The sequence below is a fragment of the Ochotona princeps genome, chromosome 29 (genome assembly GCF_030435755.1).
Source record: "Ochotona princeps isolate mOchPri1 chromosome 29, mOchPri1.hap1, whole genome shotgun sequence".
NCBI lineage: Eukaryota > Metazoa > Chordata > Mammalia > Lagomorpha > Ochotonidae > Ochotona > Ochotona princeps.
In genome coordinates this window covers 18,098,940-18,116,722 of record NC_080860.1, presented here as the reverse complement: position 1 = coordinate 18,116,722, position 17,783 = coordinate 18,098,940, and the positions used below count along the sequence as shown (strand labels likewise).

Sequence of the window (17,783 nt, the reverse complement as noted above, 5' to 3'; positions counted from 1 at the left end):
TAATCCACATCTGGAGATGGAAATCTCTGATGGCCAGGCAAGATTTTCCACCAGGGGATGATGTTCTAAAGGCTGTTTACATTTGATTACGTTTTAAAGAGGGAAAAAAAAAAAAAAAAGGCCAGCAGTGAAGGCTGGAGGCCTGGCCGGGATTCCTGACTCTGTGCTGTGGTTCTATGGGGAGCAGGGCGGGGCCTGTGTATCCGGTCCCCTTATTCTCACTGCCCGTGGATCGTCAGGCACCTGCTGCCTCGTGGGCTTAGCCCCTCCCCGGACTGAGGTGCCTGACAGAGAAGCCTTCAGCACCTGCCCTGGGTGAGCTGGGAGTCTCCCAGAGCTTTCTCAGCCCTGGGAAAGTGGAGGAGGAAGGAGACATCAGGGCTCCTCTCAGAATGCACACAAGTGTGCTAACCTTTTAAGACTTTGCAGAGAGGGACTTTTCCCTGGAGAACTTGAAGTGTTTCTTTTGTTTACTCTGCTTGTGTAATTGGCCCGCAGAGCGGCTCAGCGAACACTAAAAATAGTGCCACTGCCGCCATCTCTACTATAAGCACGCGGTTCCTAATTCCTCAACTTTGGTTCTCCCCTTGTCCTCTGTTCTGACCTTGACTGGTAAGTGACTGGGCTTTCCGGAACCCCCAGCTGCTGCACACCTCGGTGACAGTGGTAACAAGGTGGTGGCAGGTGGCCCACCAGGCACAGCCACTGGGTGTGGGGCGAGGGGAAGCAGCCTGGCCTGAGTGCCCACCCGCAAGGCTGGGATGCCACGGCTGGTGGTGACCAGAATTATGGAGGCTGAGGAAAAGCCACAGCCTGTTCTAGACAGTTTTTCGTGAGAATTCCGTGCTGTGAGAGCAGAGGCCATGCTTGGGTGGGATGGTTAGTAGGTCTGCCATGTCCGGCCTCCTGTGGCATCTCCACTGAGGACGCTGCTGGCTCTGACCTCACCCAGGCACAGAGGCAAGGCCTGTCAGGCACGTCCTGTAGCACCACCCCCTTGCTTTCTCATGCTATCCTCACCTTGCGGTGACAGGGCATGTGCCTGGGAATGGGTAAAGGGTCCTATTCAGACCTAGCGGCTACAAACATTGTGTGTCAAAGTGAGTTCCCTGGTGTGTGTGTGGGGGGGTGAGAGAGAGAGATGGCTTAGGCAGAGCCTGACATTGGCCATGAGGAGCTGGCCTTGGGCAGGGCTGGGCTGGACAGTGACCCTGGGCACAGACACCAGTGGGGGAGGCCAAAGGCCTTAGGAAGGCACTGAAGGAGGCCCAAAGCCTGTGGGACAGGAGGGCAGCAGATGGCCAGGCAAGGTGCCAGAAAGGGAGGTCAGAGTTGGAGGGGACACGGTGTGGTTTCTACAAGCCAGGGCCATGGTAGGCCACACCCCAGTCAGAGCAATCGACGGGCTCAGACTCCCAGTTCATGGAGGGAGGAGGGGCAAAGGATGGATGCACTTTGTCCATCCCTGTTGTATGCCCACAGCAGGTGCCATGAATGGGACAAGACAAGCAGGAATGTGGCTTTCCAGTTCTCAACCACAACGTGCCTTAGGGTGCAGACCCTGATGCAGCCCGGCCACCTACTAGCTGTGTGACCTTGAGCCGCACCGTCGCCTCTGTCCCTTGTCTGAAGTGCAGGCCCTGGTCACTGGCAACTGCTGCTGCTGTGGAAGCACACTCAGCAGCCATCGCTTTGGTGGTGCCTGGACGGTGACTCGCCAACAGGGCTGTAAGCTCTGCTGGACAAGGAGTGGGTACAGGCCTCTGAGCAGTCCAGGGGGCAGGGGGTAGAAAGGGGCTTTTGTGCGGCAATAAGAACCTATGGCTAATGAATTCCTCATCTGGGAAGTGGGGATGATGACGGCACCCATGTCTCCCAGACAGGCCAGGGAACCCAGAGGAGACACCAGGTTAGGTCCCCATGGAGTGCTTCTAAGCAGAGTCAGCCCTGCAGCTGCCACCAGATGCCTGGGCCACCCAGTTGCTGTGGCGCTGCAGGTGAGGTGGCCTTGCAAGCCCCAGCCCCTGATGTAATGTGACACACACAGAGTGTGGTCACCACCCATCTCGCCAGACACTCGGGACCCCACCCAAACAGGCTCAGTGACCAAGACTGCCAACAGTGCTGCCCTGAACCCAGCAGGCTATCGACCCGATCAGTTGGAGTTTGGCCTCCTAGGGTGGGGCTAGATGCCTTTGTGCCCCCATCCCTGCTACCCTGTCCTCCTCCTCTAGCTGGTAGGCCGTTCAGCAACATTCCTGCCTGGGACAACCAGGCCAGTCCTGCAGAAAGCAGCAGCAGACCCTCAGCTTCTGCCCTGGACCTAGAGCAGTCCGCACTCCTTGGACAGACCAAGTTCCCTTTACCTGCTGGCACCTCTGGAAAATGGGCACTAACATCTAGCCTCACAGACGGGCACAGGGACATGAGCCTTGCTGATGTTGCAGCTGGCACAGAGTGGCTGACACATTCCTCAAAGTGTGGGCACAGGGACAAGCAGGAGAGAGGCAAAACCAGTTGCAACCAGTCAGTCCTGAGTAGAGAGAGGGAAATGAGACTGACTTGGGGCAGGTGTGGGACTTTTCCTATCCTGCTGTTCCCCAACCCTGATAAGAGGGGTGGGCGAGGAACCCCCTCCCCTCCACCCCACTGGTGCCAATGCCCCTGGGCTTGTTTATCAACTGGGAGGTGGCCCAGATGTGCCAGTGCCAAGGGAGGTGTGGTATCCCAGGAACTGACCCACCTCTGTAGGTCACGCCCTGGTCTTCACTGACGCTGGCCTGCAAGAGCCCCTGAACTTGGGGCTAGTGTCTGGGCCGGGGCTCTGGAGTGCACAGTGAAGGCGGGAGCAAAGGAGCAAGTCAGGCTCCGGCTGACCCCAGGGGAGTCTCCCAGCCACAGGCACGCCCTGCCTGCTGGGACCTGCGCCAGGGGAGCTGGCTCAGGGAGTCTGGCCCCTTCTCTGAGGAGGGACATTGGCAGAGGCAGCCTGGAAAGTGAGCCAGCTGCATCCGTCCCTCCTGAACTCTAGGCATCTGTTCACCAAGAAGCCTGGGAGGGAGGCACCCAAATGGTGACAGCTGTAGGAGGGTGGGTGGGACCAAAGGACTGGGGGCTAGGAGACCTCTCCTATCCCACCGGTGCTGGCAGTTGGTGGGGTCCCAGCTGGCTGCCCCACCAGTGGGGGCCCTTCCTCCTCAGCAGACCACATCAAGGCCTTCTGTGAACACGCAAGCTCCAGGGCTGGGGATGGCACAGAGCACAAACACCTGAACAAAGACGGCTCAGGGTGACTGTGCCTCCCATCGAGTGAAGCAACACAGACGAGACAAACAGAGCCACCTGGGCCTGTGTGCTGGCCTCCAGGTAGGGCAGAGAGTGAGTGAGCATGGCACAGCCTGGGCAGAAAAAGGGGACCAGCCACTGGCGTGTGAAAGCTCGGTGTCCCCACGCACTGGCAAACCCAGACTGAAGCCATCTGGGGTTCTTTGTTACACCCCACACAGACGGGTCACTCTCAGAGGCAATGGCTGGTGGTAGGGAACCCAGCCCAGCCCTGCAGAACCACCTGGCAACACATGGAAGCATCGGGTTTGGAGCACCTGTGTTCTGGCCAGCACCTCTGGGCCTCTGACTGGGGAAGACTCAAGCAGAGAGACCAGAAAAGGCAACATGTTTTGCAACACCAGGGAGCAGGAAGCCATTCACCTGCTGGGAAGTGGGCAGACACACTCTGGGATACTCAGCATAGCCTTTAGTGGCAGTGCCCAGGAAGGATGGAGCATGTGGCCACGGGCACCCACTGTGGCACCAGGCCCTGGACAGAAAGGGGCTAGGCCAGGTCTGAGATGGGGCTTCCACCACCCCATATCAGTCCCACCCCATAGGGCCCAGCAAGATCCATGGGCAAGCAGGTGGCTCTCTCGGTCCTCAGGGTGAGCCATGCCATGGAACTGAGTGTGTGCTGAGGCCCTCAGCGCCCTGCTCGGCGGCAGGCCGCAGGTGGGGTGGGGGCAGCACTGCTTGGCTCTCTCCGCCTCGCCCTGCACAGCCTTGGAAGTGGGAGGCCACGCTGGCCCGGCCTCAGCTGCCTGTGTCTCTTTGTAAGAGGCTGGAAACTAGGTTGGAACAAGAAAAACCCTCTGCCTGCTAAAATAAGCAAACATTTTGGGGAAGGAGGGAGAGCCATCCCTGGCTTGGTTACTATGGGAACATTTCTGAATCAACTTCAAGACAGGGAGAAAAGTTCATCCTGGACAAAGCAGCCTGGCTCTGGCCTGCCTGGCTGCCCAGAGAGGCAAACAGTCATGCAGGGGCCCTGGAAGCTCCTGGCTGCTCAGAGGGAGCCCTCAGTCTCTGAGGTCTGGGGAGCCACCTGCCCCCAACTTGGTGTGGGCCTCCTGGCATGCCCCACCTCAGCTGTTCATGGCCTCCAAATGGCCTGAGGAGCCAGCTCTGACCCACATAGCCACGTGCCTTCTGCCAGGAAGGGCCATGGCACCCAGGCCAGACCCTGACCAGCAATGTCCAACACCTTTGGTTCTACTTTGGCAAAGACCTGATTCTCTGCCTGCTGGGAGGGGGCTGGGACGTGGACTGTCTACGGCTGAGGTGGGGAGGGGGAGTAGACAGGAAAAGGGCTGGTGGTGGCACAAATCATTCTCACTCTGGGGGTGCCAGCTCAGACGTGCCAAGTTCATTCCTTCCCTTCCTCCCCTGCATCTCCAAGCCCACCACTGTGCCATATACCACCGGCAGGCCCAGGGTATGAGGAGTTCCCTAGGAACGCTGACCCGGAAGCCGAGGTTCTTCTGCTGTCCCTTAGCCGCAGCTCCACAGAGGGGCTGGCTCTAGTCCTGCCTTCTCCTGGCTAAATAGCACCCACCCACCCTGCCAGTGAGAGCACCACTCCTCATGCTTCCCACATGCCCTGTGGCACCCTACAGAGCCCTTGATGAAGACACGTGCTACACAAGCCCTGAGGGCCCTGTGGCCTGGGCCCAGCATCTTGTCACAATATCAACACAGCAGAATGCAGCCGGGGAAAAGGGCCAGGGTGGCCCCTGATAATGGAGTGCTGGGCCAATCCCAGCTACTCTGCCTCAAACCAGCTCCCTGCTGATGCGCCTGGGAGGGCGGCAGAGGGTGCCCTAAGGACCCCTGAACCCACATGGGAAAACAGGCTGGAATTCCAGGCTCCTGGATCCTGGTTTTGGTTTTTCCCTGGCCTGGCTATTGTGGCCATGCATTCTCCCTTATAAATAAATAAAAGGAGATGCATGGAAATTTCTCCAAGGCTTAGCATGGGTGGAAATACAAGAAAGTTGATGATGACGTGTGTATGTATACACACACATCCCTACACATGTACATGCTATATTTGAAAAAGCTTCATACCAAACCTGTTTTTGTACACATGCCTGGAAAAAGAACATAGCACAGGTGCTTACAGAAGCACCTCTCAGAAGGGCATGGTGGGGGCCCATTGGGGCCCATATGAGCGTCCCATGAGTGCTGGTTCAAGTACTGGCTGCTCTACTTCTAATTCAGCTCCTTGCTAATACACCTGGCAAAGCAGAGGAAGGCTCAAAGTCTTGGGTCCCTCACCCACATGGGAGACCTGGAGGAACCTCCTTGCTTCAGACTGGGCCAGTCTTGGCCCTTGTAGCCATTTCGATGGTAAACCAACAGAAGGAAAATGTTTGTCTCTCCTGCTTTTAAATACATAATTAAAAAAAAGATTTATTTATTTCTATTGCACTGTCAGATTTACAGAGAGAAGGAGAGAAAGAAAGATCTTCTGTCCATTGCCCAAGTGGCCACAATGGCAGGAGCTGAGCTAATCCGAAGGCAGAAGCCCGTAGCTTCCTCTGGGTATCTAACACAGGTGCAGGGTCCCAAGGTTTTTGGCTGTCCTCGACTGCCTTCCCAGGCCACAGGCAGGGAGCTGGATGGGAGGCAGGACCGCTGGGATTAGAACCGGTGACCGTACGGGATCCCAGCGTGCGCAAGGTGAGGACTTTAACCACTATGCTATCACGCTGAGCCCTGCTTCTAGGATTCTATCCTGTGGATGGAGTCCCGCAAACATGGGAGAGGAGCCCACAGAACATGAGTTGGAAAACCTTCCCCCTGGGTAACCAGGCTGAGGAATGACATTTCATCAAGAGTTGGCTTTTAGGCTGAGAGACAGGGAAAATAAGTGACTTCAACTCAGAAAAATTGGTGACTTCTACTGACCCCAAAGCATTTAGCTGCAGCCAGTCATGAACAGCAGCTGAGACAATTGAACACACCCAAACATAAACCTTTCCCTGATGGTGATGCTCAGCCTCCTGCCCCAGGTAGAGCCCAACAGGCCCTCTGACCACACAGTGTGCCACATGTATCCAAGTGTGTTTCCAAGCTGCACCGTGTGAGTTCGTGACCAACACCTCCCCTCCCGCACACGCACCTCCCTTTGCTCAGGGAACCTCTGTTTTGAAAAGGATTGCCTGTGGTCTCCTGATGTGCCACCAATAAATCACGGTGTGTGACAACTGCTCCTGGCAGAAGATTTGGTTACTGCTTGCCCGGCAGCCGAATGCAACTTGGGTAGGCGACACAGGATATACACATGGGAAGCACTGTTCAACAACAAACATACTCATCAACAGGGATGGGGAGGCAGGCAGTGGGCCGCGGACTGCAGCACCATGCGGCTGCCAACAGGCAGCAGGTTCTGAGACACTCTGAGGGTGTGGAGTGGAGGGGCAGAAGCCTGTGCGTTTGGGCCCCTTGGGGTGCTGGTAGAGAACCCCTAGATGCAAGGACACTTGCAGGACAGGAACAGTGGCTGCTGCGGCATGGAAGTGCGGGGTGGCAGGGTGCTTCCCTGTGCGGTGGGACCTTCCACTTGTCTATATAAAATGCCACCTGGGAGAGAGAAGCAGGCACGGGCCTCCCAGGACCCAGAGTCCACACCCGCCCCGAGAAGGTCATGGCTTAGGAAGGGGGAAGGGTCTTGGGTTAGACATTCCTAGGACTTGGCAGCTCTCGGGATGGCTGGGTGGGGTCCTGCCTTATTACACACCTTGAGAACTAGCCTTAGTCCACCCCTGTGACCCCCCTTCTTAGCTCCAGTGCAGGCCAACCTTGGCCGGTCTCCGTGTAAAAAACGAGCAGTTAGGGGAAAAGCTCAGAGGGGCTGTGGGCACTGGTCAGGGATTGGGCTGTGCTGGGATGCATGGTGGACAGGTGAGGACGGAGAGGTAGACAGGAGTGAGGGGAGGGACTGGTCACTTCCAGCAGAGCAGGGCAGAGCAAGGGAGCCACGATGGGGGTGAACCTTAGGGGTGGGAGTAGGGGAGCCTGGGTGAGTGGATTTCTACCCTTTATGGAGTAGGAAGCCTGGCATCAGCTGAGCTCATCTTCCAGTACAGCCGGCTTCAATTACCATTTCTTTGCTGCCTGAGACAGTGCAGGGGAAGCAGGGGGCCCCTCTCGCCACTGCCTATGTGGCCTCGGCAAAACACCCGGCTTGCCCATCTTATCTCCACAGATGGCGAACTGGTGCCCAGAGTGGGCAATCACTTGCCACAAGTTGCACGGGATCTGGTGTGCTTTCGACTGCACCACCCTGCCTGTCTTCTGAGGTGGTGGCGGCAAACCTGAGGCCCCGGGAACACCTACCCGGAGGTCGATTTTGTGCCCTCACAGAAAAGTGCTAGTGGTAGCAGCGGCAAGCAGCTTCAGAAATCAACAAGGCAAAGTACTCACGTTGAAGAAATTGGTCTTGTTCCTCTCGCAGAAGAGCCCCTGTGCCGGCATGTGCTGCAGCTGTTGCCATGGGATACTGCTGCCTAGCAACACGTCGCGGGCCCACTGGAGGTTCTGAGGAAACCAGAAGTAGGTTGGGAGTGAGTGTGTGGGCTGTTCCGTGTACCCCCGGGGGAGGCGGGCGGTCCCTCCCTCCCCGCAGCACTGACTGGTGCACCACTGCGAAGAGCGGCAGTTCTGCAGACATAGATCCCGCAGCCTGGGAAGCACAGGCTGCGGCTTTGATCATCGAGACTGTGGGATGTGTTTTCTGGAACTCTTTTTTTTCATCCCCCACGTTCACTTAGGAGTGTGGCCTCAGACAACCCAGGGTGGGCCTGGCAAAAAAAAAAAAAAAAAAAAAAAAAACCACTCACCCTGGCCAGTCCTGCAAAGCTGCTCAGAGGAGCCAGTTCCTGCCCTGGACGCCATGGGACTCCTCACTTTGGGTTCCGTGATCTCAGGCTGAGGCCCAGGCTCCGTCCAGTGCTCTCTGGGCAATGGTTATCTCTTGGTGGAGCCCAGACACAGGAAGGGCTATGGAGCAGGGTCAAGGCTACATTCAGGCCTCACTACTCTAGCCTTTTCTAGAAACCTTCTTCAGCTGCTACTTGGCTGGCATCCTCCTCTCATAAGGTCTTCCTATGGGGAAATGTCAACTCCATTTTAGTGTGGTGCCTGGTGGTGTTGGGTGTTGGCAAAGGGCATCGCTGGGCCTGGATGCCCCACCCGTTCTACAGAACCTACTGTCCCCTCAGGCCCTTGTTAGCCTTCCCCAGCCCTGGGCTCAGGCCCTCAGCCCCTCATACTAGCTGTCCTCAATTTTGCTCACTTTCCTCCACTTGCAAGCTTGCTCTACCTGCTCCACAGCTGGTCAGGTGGGCCTTCCTGGATCATTCAGACATCACCATGTTAGGCAGGGTACAAATCCTAGCCTCGCTGGCCTGCCTCTGCTCCCATCTTCACAGAGGGCTGTGCCTGCCTCCAGGCTGCTGTGTAGGGGGACTGAGGACTGATCCACAGCCCTGAGAAGGGCTCTGTGGCTGAATGGGGGCAGGGCACAAACACGAACGACAGCCTCTTGAGGATGGGGACAAGTAAGGTCTCCTGGGTGGCACATCACAGAAGCCCAAAGGAGAGAGACACTTTGGTTACGCCTGGCACTGGTTCTGGGGCTGACAGGGACGGGTCATAGGTGACAGCCCTTTAAAGGTGAGGTGGCTCTGTGGCTGCAGGACGGCAGCCTGGTTTGGTCTGAACAGGCTCCATGTTGTAGCAGGGCAAGCATTATCTCTGTGGGGTGAGAGGACACTCTGCATGTCAGCTCTCTAGCCTTGCAGGCGGGAAGCCCATTCTCTCGTAGACAGGCCGAGGTCAGGGGCAGGGTGACCTCGAGCCCTGAGAGGGAAATTCCACTGGGGCAGGGCAGGGCGGAGCAGGGGTGTGAGGGAGCTGAGTCCTATTCCCTCCAGCACCCACAGACCTCCCCAGGACCTAAGGGACCAATGGCTGCCCTCTTGCTGTGCACCATTGAGGCTCCCAGCCCACTGAGAAGAAGTAAGTGCAGGGGGCTGGGGAGGGATTCCCTAGGCAGTGAGGGTATCATTAGGTCCTTGAGTCATCCCCAACCAAGGGCACAGAGGCCCCTCTGCTCCACACACTTTTCCTTCAATGCCCCACAAAGGATGAAGTGAGCTTATTTCCACGCCTTTGGTGATGTCCATCAGCCAGGCTTTGGAGAACTTGTCCCTGGGGCCACTTGGTTCATAAGTCTCCTGATTACAGGTCCTGGACACCCACAATTTGCCCCCAGGCCACAGAGCCCCAGGAAGGGAAGCGCCAAAGCCATGTGGTGCCCAGAGTAAGGGAGTAAGGGGTGGGTGCCTGGAGGATTTCATTACAGGAAGTAGAATCCAAAATCAGATCAGGTTGCTGCTAAGGCTGCAGGCAGGAGGGAAAGGCTCAGAGCTGGTGCCAGAGGCAGGTGCATGGCCGCCTCTCTGCTCAACCCTGCCTCTCTCTGGAGGTAGGTCTGAGGCTTAGCCCAGACAGGTATCTCCACAGGTTTAACCAGCCATGCTCACAAAAGGCACGTGGAGGACGGGAGACACCTGTACTTTGGATATTATGGGTGCGCCCATCTGAGCATGGAGGTGGACCACAAAGGAGGCCCACCTCTGATGCACAGATGGCCAGAGGAGGTGATACATGGACGGAGGGGTCCACTGCAGCCAGGCCCAGGCAGCCAGGGTCCAGCCAGGAGGGAGGGTGCCTGAGGTGCTGGTGGAGAGTGCAGAGTGCTGGCTTGTCAGGACCGACCTGGATCATAAATTAGCCTCCCGCAGACCTGGCTGCTGCACACAGTGGAGACAGAGTTTCTTCACCGTCTCCCAGGCCTGCCAGTCAAAGAGAGCCGATCGATGGCTGTGGCACAAAGTGTCCTGACAGCTCATGGGAGACCTCAGACAAGGCTGAGGGAACACAGCTCGGGATGTGGTGGGAGCCAGGCTGGCTGAGTAGAGGGGTGGTAGAGACTGTGTTGGGCCCTTGCTGGGCCTCAGTGAGAGGCGAAGCAGGGCGTCTGACCTACAAGATGTACCTGCCACACAGACTGCCCTGTTGCTCTGCACTGGATGGAAGTGAGAGGAGTGACAGTGCCATGGTCCTCATTTACTGCCTGTGATTGCTACTTTACCTATGAGGACACCAAGGCTCAGAGAGGCCCCGAGGCAGAAGGCAGTGGCCACAGAGACTTGGGAGGCCTGGCCGCTCCTCCTGCCCACTGCAGGGTGTGCAAGGCACCTTGTAAATCCACTGGGGCCTGTGCTGAGTATGTGCCAGGCGTGGAGCTGGCCACTGGGGCCGCTGCTACGGCCAGTCCTCTGATGCCTCCTGCAAACCTGTCCCTATGCCATGGGCTGGAATCCTTGGGAACGGGAGGAACTCCCTGGAGCCACTCACACCAGGCAACAGCACATGTCTGCCAGGGCTCCTTATGCATAGACCCCACCCTGACAGAGGGTAGACGGGTCCTGATGAGGGGTGGTGGGGAAGATTCCAGGGGTGCACAGGTGATCTCTTCCTGTGTCCCTTCCTGCTCCCCAGCAAAAGGCAGAGGCATCTTCTAAGTTTTCCACTTGAAGACCTTGGGCTCACACCTCCCTTGGAGCGAGGGCCAGCCACTGGCTTCAGTCCTCTGCCCAAAGATCAGCTCATTGTGCCCCTCCCCTCGCCCTGCCCCACATACAGCCCTTCACCTATTTCCACTTTGGTCCCTGTAGGTCTCATTGTTTGGTGGCATCATATCTACCCCACCTCCTCCCCACAGGCTGCTATGACCCTATCTTCAGAGTCCTGTGGGCACTTCTTCACTGACTCCCTGATGGGCTTGCTGTCTCTCTGCCCCTGCCTCTTGGGTCACTCCCATGAGGACAGGCAAGGGACACGGACTGACCTGCTCGTTGGTGGTTGCTTGGGGGCTATGCCCACTTGGAGACCACAGAAAGGACATCAGCAGCAATGTATAGAGAATGACAGAAAACATCAGGCCAGAGGAGCAGCCAGAGGTGCGCAGGCAGGCAGGGGCTGATTTAGGGCAAGGGGAAGGAAGACCCTGGGTCCCCTACAGACAGGCAAGAGCAAGTGGCACAGGGCAAGAGAGGGTGGCTACATCAGCTCAAGGCCAGATCGGCTAGCACTGGGCTTACCAGGGCTAGCAACGCCAGACAGTCCATGCCTTCAAGGTGTCACTCAATCCCAGCCTCTGCCCACTCACCCCTGGAGTGTAGTGGGGGCCTGCAAGAGCCTGCTGATGGAGGGAGATGAGAAAATGGTCCCGAGGGTCACCTGCAGCCCCAAGATGGCGAAAGTTGGTGGACCCAGTGCCAGGTACCATCGGCCGCCACTGCACATGGGGGCTCTTTTTCTGCCACCAACAATGACGGTGGCACACAGCAGCATTCAGCTACTTCCTTCCTTCCACGGGGAGAGGGTGAGGCTCAGAGAGACCAGGTTTCAAGGCCCTCACACAGACACACCAAGCACGCACACTGCCTGGTGGGGCCCAGGGGCAGCTGGCTGCTGGCCAGGGCTCCCCAGGGTGTGAGGTCCTGGCCGTGTGTCATTCCCTGGCCACTCCCTGGGAAGTGGCCTGGGGCAGGGACACCACTCATGGGTTCCACAACAAATGAAAGAGCTGGGAGTGGGTGGAGGCCTCACCAGGGAATTGTTCCTTGTCGCCTGTGGGGGACCCTACGCCCTCATCCCCTGGTGCTGTGGGGAAACAACTGGAAGCCCCTGGAATTTCCATGTTTGGAAAAATCCAGATATAAAGGGCTGAAAGAAGCGGAGGGCTGACAACCTGCTATATGGTCACCAGAAGTCATGTGGTCGGAGTTTATCAGGGCATGGAGGTAGAAAGAGAACCAAGTAAGAGTGTGTGTGCATATGTGTGCAGGCTAACCAGAAGGGAGGGCGCCTGGCACAGAGGCCAGAATGCTGCAGGGGACGTTCATATCCTACATCAGAGGGCCTGTGTGTGAAGCCCAGCTCCACTTCTCACTCCAGCTGCCTGCTAACACCACAGCCCGGGAGGCAGCAGGGCTTGGCTCAGGTACTTGGGTTCCTGTTCTGCAAGGGGAAGACTGGGATGAAGTTCCTGGCTGTCTTGGGTATTTGGGGGAGTAAAATCAGTGGATAGCTGATCTCTCTCTCTGGCTGCCTCAGATGCTCTCTTTGTCTCTCCACTTTTCAAATAAATATGGGTAGATAAATAAAAGACAACAATAAAGGAGGTAGGGGGAGAAAAGGGAAAGGAAATGTATGTTGGTTTGGGGGTTGCCTGTAGGAGACTTGTGTCACTGCTTCCCCGTTCCTCCACCAGCAGCCCCCAACCGGGTCTGGAGGTCTGTGGCTGTCACAGCTGCGGGTGCTGCTGTATATCCCACAGGACACAGGACCATTCATGACATGGACTGACTCTGCTTTGAATGGCCTAGTGCCTAGGAAGGACCCTGTTTTACAAGTAGTGCTCACCTGTGGGCCATAGGCACAGGCACACTAGCACTTTCAAGGTGGAAGAAGAGTATGAAAAATACAGCTGTGGATGCAATAGAGTGACCTCAACAGTACCTCCTCCTGAGTCATGGCACAAAAGCAGGATGTGGATGGCGGATATGGAGCAACTAGGGCTTCACTCTTCCCTTCCCCCCCACCCCTACTGCTGTGCTACCAGAAGACACCTGGAGTCAGACACCTGCACACACACCTGCTGGGGTCTCCTGCTGCCCTCACTGCAGTGCTGGCTTTCCCTCCAGCCAGCATGGACATGGCCCCAAGCTCCTGGGTCGACCGGACCAACTGCCTGGAGCCACTGGCAGGGCCACAGCTTTAACAGTCTGTCCCTTCTGGTGGCAACTGGGGCTGCCCAGGGCTCAGCATCCCTCCTCTCTATGGGTTCCTGCACTCCTGGGTCCTGTGTAAAGTGCCCCTTCCTTGAATGCTCTTTGGATGAATCAGTTGGGGGGAGCCCCCGGGGCATGGCAGGCCTCTGGCTGGCACCTGCTACACAGCTCTACGCAGCAGGCCATGTGTATTCCATGCTCAAGGGCCACAGGAGCTTCACCTCCACAACCTAGAGATGATGCTCTTGTCACTTGGGATCATGACCCCCAAGCCTCTCACCACATCTGCTCTCCTCCCTGCCCAGGTTTCTGACTGATCCTGGCTTCTCTCAGCCCAGACCTATCTCTGGATGGTTGAGTTGGGAGGCTACAGCGGCTCCATCAGATGGTGCGGCTGATCTCACTCAGGACAACATCCTCCAGGGGCCCCACGGTGTTGCCTCTAACAGCATTTCCTTCCTGTGTTTTTAAAGGCTGAATATTTTCTGTATTGTTTTGATTACTATAGATTATAGGATGTTTTGCAATTGGGAAGGCCAAGTCCTCTAAGTTTGTTCTTTCAAAAAGAAAAAAAAAAAAGTTTGTTCTTTCCTCCACTGTTAGGCTGCAGGGTCCACCCTAGCAGGTGCTGGCCTGGCCCCCAGGCAGCAGGAACCACAAGGTTGGTTCCCATCAAGAGGGCAGAAGGTGGCATGAGGACAGGGTGGTGTGGACATGCCCTGGCCTCCTTATGCCTCTTAGGGCAGGCCAGAGCCTCTATGGTAAGGGTGGGGGGTCCCCATGCCACGTGCCCTCTCTCGTGGCCTGCACAAGTGGGCTCAAGATGCTGCCCAGAAATTGCAAGTGGGGCAGGAGAGTGAAGCTGGAAAGGAGGCCCTGGGCTGTCAGCACCAGTGATCTTCCCCGACTGAGGTGTGGAGGGCCTTTGGGAACCCGAGAGGCACGCCTGGCCATGTGGGGCCTTCCTTGGGGTGGCTTGTGAGCAGCAAAGTCAGATGTGAGCAGCAGCGTGGCTCCGAACAGGTTTCCAGAGTCTCTTAGCCCCTGGCGGCTCTGTCCCAGGCAGGGGCCCTCGGCTGGCCTTGCAGTGGAGTAAGGAGCCATGGGAGACATGAGACTGTGGCAATGGCCCTGTCCGAGCACCCCTACCTCCACCTTGTCACAACAATTCTATCTGCATATCATCATCCCTGGTCAGCAAGAGCCCTGAGCTACTAAGTGTGCCTGTCACCGGGATGTGACCCAGGGCAAGGCAGCTTCAAACCCACGTTCTTTCCCCTTCTCTAAAAGTTCTCTGCCATCAGCTGAGCGACTGGTACCCTGTGTCCTGCAGGTGGCTGCTGTGCAAAGCCTGGATGGGCTTTGAAATGAGCTGAGCCTCCCCAGGGGTGTTTGTGAATGACCTGTGGGACCAGGAGCCTACCACGCAGCGCCAAGCAGGCTATGCTGACAGGGTTCCTCTCAAGAAACAGACATCGGATGCTCCAGTCATCCACTGAGCCACAAGGCAGCGATAGGGAAAATAATACTGCCCAACCCACAGATGCAACTTCATGGCCAAAAATGCATGGTGGGGTGTATCTGTTACCACACAGCTGTGTTTGGAAAGTGGTCACTGCTTGCCAGTTAGGCCTGCATTAATCAGCAACCACGAGAGTTGCGGTCCCCAGCTTTGCAGACAAACTGCTGCCAGCAAGCTGACAACCCAGGCAGGGATGGCGGCCTGCCCGGATCCCAGGTCTCTGGACAAGGCATGCAGAGGATTTGGTGGGAGCTAGCTCAGTGGTCCAGGGTATAGGCAAGGTCTAGGTGCACTAAGTGGCCCAGAAGCCACCTGAGGTGCATGTGGCCCTGCACACACCTGCGGATAAGCAGTGCGGCTCTAAGTAGGGAGCAAGCTCTCTTGGGATCATGACCAGGAAACCACAGATTCTAACCTGGGAATACAGCTCACGGCAGGCTCTATGGAAGCTGAGTGCGACAACCCAGGGTGGCCTCCATCCTCACTACTGGGGGGCAGCTGTCAAATGGGGGCACCTACCCTGACAGGCTGCCACAGAGTGGCCAGGAGGACCCAGAGAACGCTATGGAAAGAGCCAAAGAGCAAACTCCGAGTGTGGACATCCTCAGCAGTGTATGTGTGGCAGCAGGCTAACTGAGCCCTCCCTGAGTGCGGCTGCCTGGCCCTGGGTAACCCTGAGATGACATGCCCTGCTTCATGACCACAGGGTATGTGCACAGCAACGGGAGGAAACACCAGAGGCAGGATAGCTCGGTCTTGGGGGGTGGCATGGGTGGGACTATGGTGATGTGCCGCACACTGTTTCCCTAATTTCAACATTAATACTGCTTGGTACTTTGAAGGACTCATCATTGTCTTGCGACCCACTCCACTCCCACAAGTGGAATCCCTAACAATATCCTGCACCCCATCTTAGCACCTGCTCCTGAGGAGCACTCTGTGACAGCATGTGGGGCGGGACTGGGCTCAGCCTTGAAGCACGGGGTCCTGGTCAAGGGGCCAACAGTGCTGCTCGCGGCCATGTCAGAGTAGGGGGACACCCATGGCAGAGAGGCCAGGTGTGGCTCCGAGAGTCCCTTTCACCGAGGCACGCAAGGAAGAAAGTGGATGATCCCCAGACAGGCCTAAAGCTCAATCAGCCTGGACACAGGAGCCCTGGGGCACACAGGTGAGGTGGCAGCCAAGTGCAGACCGGGCAGACCGGGCACTGAGCAGGTTGGGCTTTGGCCCAAGAGGCAAGCAGCAGGCAGCAGGCAAAGCAGGCCTACCACCCCCTGTCCTCGACTACCAGCAGACACCTCGCCTCCGAGCCAGGAGTCCTGGATGAGAGCCCCCTCCCACCCCACCCCCACAGGCCTGCCCGTGCCAGCTCCACCTGTGGTGCTCTGTGGACTCTGTCAGGCCAGATGAGCATGTCAGTACCACAGGGACAGGGCAAGGACCTCCCTGAGCAGCATTCTGTGAAGTGAGCTCCTGCACACAGCCAGTGCCAAGCCACTGTCCACCTCCCACAAATGGCCCTTCCTGCTTCTTCAAAGGTCACAGACAGAAGGTGGGGAGTGGTAGTGCGGGAACCAGGAGGGGCTTCTGGGAAGCCTGACTGACAGGGCGGTGTCACTGGCTGTCCTGACTCGCCCCTCCCATGCTGGGGCACTGATGCAGGTCCAGGCTGGCCTCTTCCCTGCGCTGCTGGCCCTGTTCAGCACGGTCCCCTTCCTCCATCCTGCTATCATTCTGCACTCACTACGGATGCAGCAACGTCTCCAGGCCTCCCTCCTTCCACACGGCCCAGGACTGTTATAACTACAGGAGGACTGGTCACGACAGGATTGGCTTTGTGTATTTCTAACAATCTGCCTACCCAACACCTCCTGGGGAAATGAGGAGAGACTGAAGGCGAAGAACAGCTGCCCCCGGGGTCCCTGTCCCTGCCCACGCCTCACTCCATGCACAGACACTGAACGCCCACATGGACGAGCTGGCTGGGCAGCCCCGGGAACTCTGAAGGCCAGTGCAGCTGTTACTTTCCAAAAACGGCTGGGGAAGGCTGTCAGCACCCCACCCGTGGGCTGCAGGGGCAGCTGAGACGGACCTAGCAGCTGTCCCTGGGGAGGCATGCCTGGGGGCAGGGAGCAAGCAGTGGGGTGCCTGGGGGAACTGGGAGAGGTACACGAGGGGGGCCTGAGATGGTGGGTAATTACTGGAACAAGGGAGCCCAATTGTGAGAAGACAGCTGCTGTGGGACCTTTACTAGGAAGGGCCCTCATCCCTAGCCCATCCCCCAGCCTGAGAGGTCCCACCATGCTCCTCCCCTCATCCCTGGCTGCCACCCAGGGCCCCGTTGCCTCTGGCCCACTCTGAGGATGGCCCTCCCGTGTGTTGCCACCCCAGACCTGTCCATCACAAGGCTCCCATCTGCCCACCCAACTTTAACAGTGCCCGCCTGCCTGCGCAGGCAGGAAGAAGGTCCCGAGGCCCCTAGCGCCTGCCAGGAGCAACAACGACTCACCCGGTGGGTCTTGCTGTGTGTGTAGAGGAAGGCCAGCCGGTAGAGGCTCTTATAGTGCTGGGGGAAGCGGCTCAGGCACAGGCGGAAGGAGGCGATGCACTGCTCCGTGAGGAACTGGCGCTGTTCCTCTGCGCCGGCCGGCAGTCCCTGTGGGAAGGCGGCAGGCTCTGCCAGGGGGTCTCCTCTCTTCCTCCCGTCCCACGGGGCAGGGGCAGACGCTGGAGGCTTGACGGGGATGCCTGCAGAGGCTGCGGGATCTGCAGCAGCCTTCTGGCTGCCTTGCTCTGTGGCCCGGAAGCCTTCTGTGCTCTCCAAGGACTCCTCAGTTTTCCCTACAGTCGAGGAGAAAGAACACAAAGTCACCCTGGGCTGAGGCCTCAGAACCCTTGCTCAGATGGGCACTGGACCCAAGGTTTGGGTGGCCACCACCGGCTGAGACCTCTGTGGCCACATGGACTACTCTTTTTGTGCCATGGGATCCTGTCTCTATCTGGCACACAGCACAGGGACCCAGAGATAATAGAGAATGGGGCTTCCAAGCTGGACTCGACGT

At 57.6% G+C, this 17,783-nt stretch overlaps 1 protein-coding gene across 4 annotated transcripts in view; it reads right to left on the bottom strand.

Annotated features, from left to right (window-relative positions):
* Positions 1-17,783, bottom strand: part of CABIN1 (calcineurin binding protein 1) — a 119,715-nt gene that overhangs the window by 19,463 nt on the left and 82,469 nt on the right. For all 4 annotated transcript variants that reach the window (XM_058656490.1, XM_058656489.1, XM_058656491.1 and 1 more), the window contains exons 28-29: positions 17,231-17,562; positions 7,759-7,872 (exon numbers count right to left, since the gene is read on the bottom strand). In XM_058656490.1, the coding sequence (XP_058512473.1) occupies positions 7,759-7,872; positions 17,231-17,562 (446 nt within the window). The remainder of the gene's footprint in view (positions 1-7,758; positions 7,873-17,230; positions 17,563-17,783) is intronic.